An 8,502-nucleotide genomic window follows, 5' to 3' on the forward strand; every position below is an offset into this window, starting at 1 on the left:
TAAGCTTAGTGATATATAGGGAATTATAAAAGAAGCGAGGGTCTTACATTTAAGCCTTTACTGCATTTTAAATTTATTCTTACATATTCTGTAAGAAGGTGGTTCCATTTGTTTGTTTGTTTGTTTGTTTATTTATTGCATGTGTCTGTCCAATTTCCCAACACCATTTATTGTATAGACTGTCTTTACCTCACTTATGGGTATATATTTGAAGAAACCCAAAACATTAACTCAAAAGAATATATGCACCCCTATGTTCATTGCAGTGTTATTTACAATAGCCAAGCTATGAAAGCAACCTAAATGCTCATAATAGACAAGTGGATAAAAAAGCTGTGATATATATATATAATGGAATATAACTTGGTCATAAAAAGGAATGAAATCTTATCATTTGCAACAGCGTGGATGGACCTAGAGAGTATTATGCTAAATGAAATAAGTCAGACATATAAAGACAAAATACCAAATGATTTCACTTATATATGGACTCTAAAGAGCAAAATAGAAGCACACTCAGAGATACAGAGATCAGACTTATGGTTGCCAGAGGGGAGGTTGGGTTGGGTGGCTGGGTGAAAAAGGTGATGGGATTGTGAAGTACAAATTGGCAGTCACAAAATAATCATGGGGATATAAAGTACAGCATGGGGAATAGAGTCAATAACATTGTAATAACCATTTATGTGCCAGGTGGGTTCTTGAATTACAGGGGTTGGAAGACCACTTCGTAAAGTGTATGATCATCTAGCCACTGCGCTGTACATCTGAAACAAATATAAAATAACACTGAATTTAAACTGTAATTGAAAAAATAATGTAAAAAGAGGAGAGGTGCCTATTGATAGGATATATGTGTGTAATATCTTGGAGAGGGTATGCTTATATTATTAATCCTGTCGAAATCTTTGGAAGGAGATGTATTATTAAGTTTTTATTTTTTGTTGTTGTTAAGATCTATCCTCAGGAGAGACACAGCATAAGAGTTCCTGAATCTGGAGAACATTATGAACTGCATCTTTTGCACTACCTTCAAGAAAACCTTGGATCACGCATTGCTGCTCTGAAAGTGATATAATTTTGACCTGTGTAGAATTCTGGTATACACTGGCTGTTTAACCAAATGCGGGGGTTTAATCAATAGAAAGTATAGAATTAATCATCACATTTTGATATCTGCCACATAACATTTACTTCTAAAAGTATATTTGGTGCCATGCAGGCATCTACATTCATAGATGATAATCTGATACTTTTGACCATACACACAGAAAATTGAATGACACATATTTCTAAGGGACCCAGCAATACCTTGAGAATTATTGAAAAAAATAAGACATTAGCGCTATATATCCATATTACCCTTTCCTTCCCCCCCCCCACTTTTAATAGCATTATAAACCTCATGGACTTAATTAGTGTGTTTTTACAGTAAACTTCTGAGTTTGTAAAATATGATGATATTAGTGATTGGTTGGTTCAATTCCAGAATCTCTGACTAGTTACAGATTTGATAGCACTTAAATGTAATTGAATAGCTTAAGCTTCATTGCTTGGGGTGTATCCAGCATGTTATGAACTAATCACTATTAAACCTATGACTTAACCAGTCAATGATGATTTTTCAAGGAAAACAGTGGCCTCCTAAAGACACATATTTTGTTCATTCATGTTCTGACCGGTTTTTAGCCAATTTTAACTGTACCTAGTATAAATAGTTCTCTTTGATGAAATGGCAGAGTGAGTTTTTCCTTTTCCTATATGTAGCATGTATTTAATTAATTAGTCTTATAATATTGATAATTATAGGTAAAACATTTTTAATCAAATGATTAGAGCTTAAATATTTACTGGTGATTTATTTTCCTTTAGGAAAAGGAAAAAGTACACATTTACTTGTGTTCTTCAGAAAATGTAGTGGTGCCAGTTTCCATTGGGTATTTCCTTACTAAAATGTTCCAGGGTTTTAGAGATGGAACGGAACCTCAGTAGGGTTGGGGAGACCAGGGTGTGGAGAATGACAGGGAAAGGAGAAGGTGAGGAAGGTCTGCTCAAGGACTGAGAAATAGAATCTGACCCAAAGTCCTCATGAAAAAGTCCGGAAAGTAAAATTTAAACTCCTAGAATGTTAAGGAAACTAGAATTTAAAAATTACTCTTTTTATATTTATGGACTATAATGTTATTCAGGAGAGGAAAAGTTCCTTAAGTGTTGCTTTTATAATTCTAAATTCTAATTTTTTGTTATTTTCTTTTAGTTTAGAAACCTTACAACTTTAAACTGTCTTGATCCTCTTTTAATTATTTGAGCATAATTTAGATATTGTGAGCTTAAAATAAAAAGGTTTATAGAACAATCTCTTTACCATAAACTGATCCCCAACAAGCCATGTCTCTTTTTCAGTGCTCAAAGCCCAGAGCAGTTTGTTGAATGGCCATGACATTTCTGGGTTGGCTGGCTGTAAAGCTCACAGGCTTGCAGGTACTGATTGGAATCTGTCCCCTGGAGTCCTGGGTGCAGATGGGTTACATTGGAGCCAGTAGTGGAGAAGGCACCTGAGTTTGACCCTGTTTATCACAAACTTCAGTGTTTGGCAAGTTGCTACTAGTTTTTTCAAACAACGCTCCAAGGAAATTGGTGTGTTTTTTTTTTTTTTTCTTCCACTCTCTCTCTCACCACTACACAGAGGAGATTTCTCTGATAGAGAGCATAGCCTCCATTAGTAAGAGTGGTAACTGTGCATCAGAGGTAGCTTGATCAATGAGGGCCAGGTGGGAGTGGGGGGAGTCCAGAAGGCAGGGGACCTGGTGGTTCTGTCCACGGGAAGGGAAAGGTGTGCTGTTTGTGTATTTATACTGTATAATAGGTGCCACAATTTCCCCTTTTGTCTGTATATGTATTGACTTTTTTGTTTATGATATTTTCCCATGCGAAGACTTGTTTATATTTTTTCAATGTTAAATTAAATTGATTTGGGTAACTTCTCTTCCCCAAGAAAGTATTTTCCCACCAGACTTAAGTATATATCTGATGGTTGAAAGTGGTTTTGTTTGTGAACTAGTTGGCATCTAAGGATCTATCCTTATATAAATGTAGAAACGGTGTGGACAGTGGCTTTTAGACAGTTATCCATTTGAAGCCTCTTACCCATTAAGGCTATTTCTTCAAAATAGTATCTCTTATTTTACCAAAACCAACCTTTACAAACCTCATGCATTCTTGAATTCACAGGTTTTCCTTTGCATCTTGCCTTCTCCTTTCCTTCTGTCACAAGGAATGCTTCTGTTATAATTCCCACTTAAATCCAGTCTCCTCCTATAGAGGGAAAAATACCTGACTGAAGTCACTTGCAGAAAGAGAGCTGGACTAAATTTGTTTTAAACTGATGTGAAAAACATTCTAGTCAATTCAAGCAATCAGTAGAAATATCACTAAAACTATTGGCCCCCTGTCCACAGGTTACAACTTAAAAGGCAGGAGTATATAAAAGTAGCAGCAGTTTTGATGAGAGCCAAAAAGCACTAGGTTAAACATCAAGTGGGGTTTTTGTAGGCTTAATAAATGGGTGCACTTGATCAACCATTGGCAGGTATCGTTGCCTATGCATTGTTAAGCCTGTGGGTCTCAAAATCTAAAATTAACCTGGAACACTTAACTAAAAGAAATGGAGTCTTGAACCCTTCTCTTAGAAATTTGGATTTGGTTTATTTGGGCAGAGACCAAGAATTTATATTTCTAAGAAGCTTTCTAGGTGGTTCTAAAGCAAGCCATTTGTGGGCTGCTTTAAGAAACTTCTGTAGAAAAGGGAGTTGGATTAAGAAGATAATGGTTAATTTTTATACTGGCCTGATTTACGAGATCCTAAAACAATAGACCATCTGCTCACCTGTGGTAACCATTGGTCCCCTCTCACTCTAAAAGAAGCAGAAGGCGTTGACTGTGTCCCCTCTGTCTGGAGAGTCCTTTTGGAATGAAGGTTTTTCCCTCTGCCGTTCCTGGCTTGTGTCCAAAGCCTCATACAAGAGGATGAAGTCAGTGCATGCGTTACTTTTTAAAAGAATGAAATATAGATAATGATGCTTACTTTTTTTTACTACTTGCTTTATTCCTTACAGATGGTGTAGCCTACCTCTCTGTAACATCTTTCTCTCTTTAGGTGGAATGATTCCTATAAGGTCTCTTCTTATTACAGAATCATACATTTTTCAAGCTATTATATCTTTGCTATAATCTAATATTCTTTGTTAGAGGAGAAACCTACATATATAAAGAGAAGAATATATACCCATGGCCAGTTAGTGCTCAGTTGGTACTAGACTCCATCCAGAAGTCCTGACTCATGGTAGTTAAATATGTAGAAAAGGCGAATTTTTAAAGAAGTATTTATTAATATATTCCTATGAAACATTTTAAAGTTAAAACATAAAATGGTTAATTTTTCCATTCTAAAGTAAATGCTAAGCATGCTTATTAATGAAGCTGTACTTCTCATTAGTATATGACATTCTGAAATTAATTAAAATTGCTGTGCTAAATGTGTCTTCCTTGGTGTAGTGGGGGGATTCGGGGATTGGGATATAGAGTGCTTGCTTAAGCCTAGGAGCCCAACTTAGAGCTATTTGAGGTAAGAGACATGGCCCTATATAAACTAAGATGTGTGATTGTCCATTTCTGGCAGACATAAAGGAATAAGGAAACTTCCTTAACTTCCACTTTCCAACCCCTCTCGGCCTCACTGATCCATCATGCAGCCTGAAATACGGAGACATGTTAGTGCAAGGTGCTGGCTCCTGCTTATCTGTCTAGAGCCAGCTCTAGGGAATCATTTCAGAAGTCCTTACAGACAGAGAAAAAGTGTTCATGTGTTTGTTTTTAAATAACCCCAAAAATTTATGTTTGTATTCAGCACAATTGGAGTTCAGGTCTTTAATTTTAGAACATAAAGTGCCTGCTGTTTTAAGCATTGACTTGTACAAAAAGAATTGCATGTCTCACACCAGTAAGTTTATGGGTTTTCTCATTTTCAGCTACATAGCTTTTAATCATGTAAAGCAAAACGTTAGTTTTGTCGCATTTTATTACAGGTTCTTTGTTGCAATAAAGATGCTGCTAAAATTAATTGATGTAAACTCTCCTTTTTTCCCCGTTCCCCATTTGTAGTGTTGCCTTGATTAGTGGCAACTGTGGAGTGATGAATACACATGAACAAGGTCATGTGCTTGCAGTGGAGAAGGGAGACTGTGAGTGATTACGAGGAGCTTCTAGTCCTATAAACACAAACCAAAGGGAGGTGTGCAGATTGCTTTGTACCTGCAAATGGTTCCCAGCACCAGCAGTTGGTACTGCCAGGGGAGGTGGAGCTTGGAGCCAGTGATTGGCATGTCTCCCAGAGCAGCTAGCTGCGAGTTTCTTGGAAATGCCACTCAGGGTTGATAGTGATTTCTGCACATTCCCTGGGAAATTTTAAGGGAGTTCAGTATAATGCTTTTTTCAGATTTTTCTTGGACAACTCTCTGGTCTTTTGAAGCTGTACTAGAGAAAGGGTGGGGAGAAATAAGCAGATAAACTCCTCTAAAATTAGTATGCTTTGGCTTTTGATAATCTTCCCAGAACAGACCTATAACCCTCTGAAGTATGCAAAATATTGCATGAATGAATGGAGATACGTTCTTGGAAGAAGGGCTTTGACTTTATCAGATTCACAAAAGGATAAGAACCAAAAGAACGACTATTATACATTTGAATCTTACTTAAACTTTAATTTGTATACTAAAATTATTAGGAATAAAGATGACCTTGAAACAGTAATGCTATAGCAATGGTTTCTTTTCTAACCTTTTTACCTTATGAATAAATAAATAAATAAATAAATGAAGACATTTATATGACACTCTGTGATTAAGATATACTGGATTAGTCTGTTGAGACTGCTTTCAACTAGAAATGACCAGCCAGACCCACCCAAGCTAGAAAGAGTAACCATAAACCATTTATGGCATTCTGAGAAACGTAAAGACTACCTTGGGCCCCACCAGTGTGGCTCAGCCATTTAGCATCTCAGGAACCAAGAAATAGCCGGTTCATTTCCCAATCAGGGCATATGTCCAGGGTGCAGGCTCAAGCCTCCAGTCAGGGGTGGGGGCATGTGGGAAGAAGCTGATGGGTGATGATGTTCCTCTCTCATTGATGTTTCTATCCTTTCCTCTCTAAAAGTCAATAAAAACCTTTAAAAAATAATTTTTAAGACTTGAAAAAAAATTAAGACTACCTTGGTCTCTTAAGTTAGCCTGGATTTAATGCTAATAATAATAATAATAATAATAATAATAATAAAAACAAAAAAACAGCTTTCAACCTAGCCATACATTCTGCAAAGACTGTTCTGAGATGCAGGCTCTAGGGCTCCAGTGCTCCAGTCCCGTAGTCGGTAAACTACAGCTCTCGAGCCGCATGTGGCTCTTTGGCTTCTTGAGTGTGGCTCTTCCACAACATACCACAGCCTGGGCCAGTCTATTTTTTTATTTTTTTATTTTTATTGATTTTGTACAGAGAGGAAGGGAGAGAGATAGAGAGTTAGAAACATCAATTAGAGAGAGTCATCCATCAGCTGCCTCTTGCACACCCCCTACTGGGGATATGCCCACAACCAAGGTACATGCCCTTGACCGGAATCAAACCTGGTACCTTTCAGTCCCCAAGCCGACGCTCTATCCATTGAGCCAAACCGGTTTTGGCTGGGCCAGTCTATTTTGAAGAAGTGGCGTTAGAAGAAGTTCAAGTTTAAAAATTTTGGCTCTCAAAAGAAATTTCAGTCGTATTGTTGATATTTGGCTCTGTTGACTAATGAGTTTGCCTACCACTGCTCCAGTCAGATCAGAGCAAGCACCCTGGCCTTGAAGCCCTTGGACTTCCTGTTGGCCTAACCTCACCCACTCAGTGGTTATGAAAAAGCATTGTTTGATCCCATACTAGTTACTAGAGGAGCAGAGTTGAAACAGCTACTGAATGAGACGTATAACCATAATTTTAGTTTGGTCTTTGAGTGGTTTGGGGAATCACCAGGATTTAAATGTTCATCAACCTAGTTCTATCCACAGATCTGGTACCTGGCCCTGCCTCCCTGGAAGAAGTTGAACTCCCATTGAAATGCAGAGGAAGGGATTCCACTTCGACACAGACAATGAGATTGTTGAGTTTGCTATGAGCTTCTTACTGAAAGATGCTCTCTAAGTTGGCTCCTAGACTTGAGTTCTTGAAATAGAAGTTTGGGGAAACAATTAGCGAGGATATTTGTCCTTAGCCAGTTCCAATAATTGCCCACCTCTTTCCACCTTCACTGGAAAAGCACCTTACGGAAGTACATAATTTCACATTCTACTCTGGCCAGGTGGTTTCTGGAATCACACTGCCCTTCTATAAAAGGAACTCCTAGTGCTGGCTAGGCTGTTGGCCATATCCATGGTCATCATTGCACCCCTAAGTGTGCATATGGAATGCTTCTGTCTGGTCCAATCGGGTACTTAATGAAGTGTTGCCACACCAGTTAATTGCTTTGTATTGTCTCCACCGTCCATTCGTCATTCCTGTTGCTCCTGCTTCAGTCTAGGACTGCATGTCAGGCTGACTGCAGCTGCTCTTTCACTAGCCTGAATTGGAGATGAAGATTAAGAATTTCACAGATGAATACCTGTTTATTTGTTTTTTAAATAAATATTGATTTTTTACAGAGAGGAAGAGAGAGGAATAGTTAGAAACATCGATGAGAGAGAAACATCGATCAGCTGCCTCTTGCACACCTCCTCCTGGGGATGTGCCCGCAACCAAGGTACATGCCCTTGTACCTAGGATCTTTCAGTCCACAGGCCAACACTCTAACCACTAAGTCAAACCAGTTAGGGCTGAATACCTATTTTAATGAGAAATAACTTGGTTTTGAACATGAAAATAAAAGAATTCCAAGTGACTCTAATCATCCGAGAGATGCAAATCAAAACGACAATGAGGTACCATCTCACATCTGTCAAATGGCTATCATTAAGTGCAGACTAGGATGTAGAGAAAAAGCCTTTGTGTACTACTGGTGGGAATGGTGCAGCAACTGTGGAAAACAGTATGGAGTTACCTCAAAAAATTAAAAAATGGAACTCCCATTTGACTCAGTAATCCCACTTACAGAAATATATCCCAAGAAATAAAAAACTCCGATCAGAAAGGACATATGTACCCCTGGGCTCATAGCAGCACAATTTACAATAGCTAAAATTTGGATACAGCATAAGTACCCATCAGCAGATGAGTGGATTAAGAAACAGTGGTACATCTACATGATGGAATACTATGCTGCTGTAAAAAAAACAACAACACACTCATCATTTGCGACAGCATGGATGGACATGGAGAGCATTATGCTAAGTGAAGCAGTTGGAGAAAGAACACATGATCTCATTTATGGAATATAATGAACAACATAAACTTAAGAACAAAAATAGATCCAGAGACAGA

The 8,502-nt window shown here is 38.0% G+C and overlaps 1 protein-coding gene across 3 annotated transcripts in view; it reads left to right on the plus strand.

Moving 5' to 3' along the window:
• Positions 1-5,119, plus strand: part of DPP8 (dipeptidyl peptidase 8) — a 55,218-nt gene extending 50,099 nt beyond the window's left edge. For all 3 annotated transcript variants that reach the window (XM_084886795.1, XM_084886797.1, XM_084886796.1), the window contains exon 21: positions 956-5,119. In XM_084886795.1, coding sequence (XP_084742921.1) covers positions 956-1,078 — 123 coding nt within the window. In that variant the 3' untranslated portion in view covers positions 1,079-5,119. The remainder of the gene's footprint in view (positions 1-955) is intronic.
• Positions 5,120-8,502: the final 3,383 nt, after the last annotated feature.

Source organism: Pipistrellus hanaki, assembly GCF_964339955.1.
Source record: "Pipistrellus hanaki genome assembly, chromosome: 1".
Taxonomy (NCBI): Eukaryota; Metazoa; Chordata; class Mammalia; order Chiroptera; family Vespertilionidae; genus Pipistrellus; species Pipistrellus hanaki.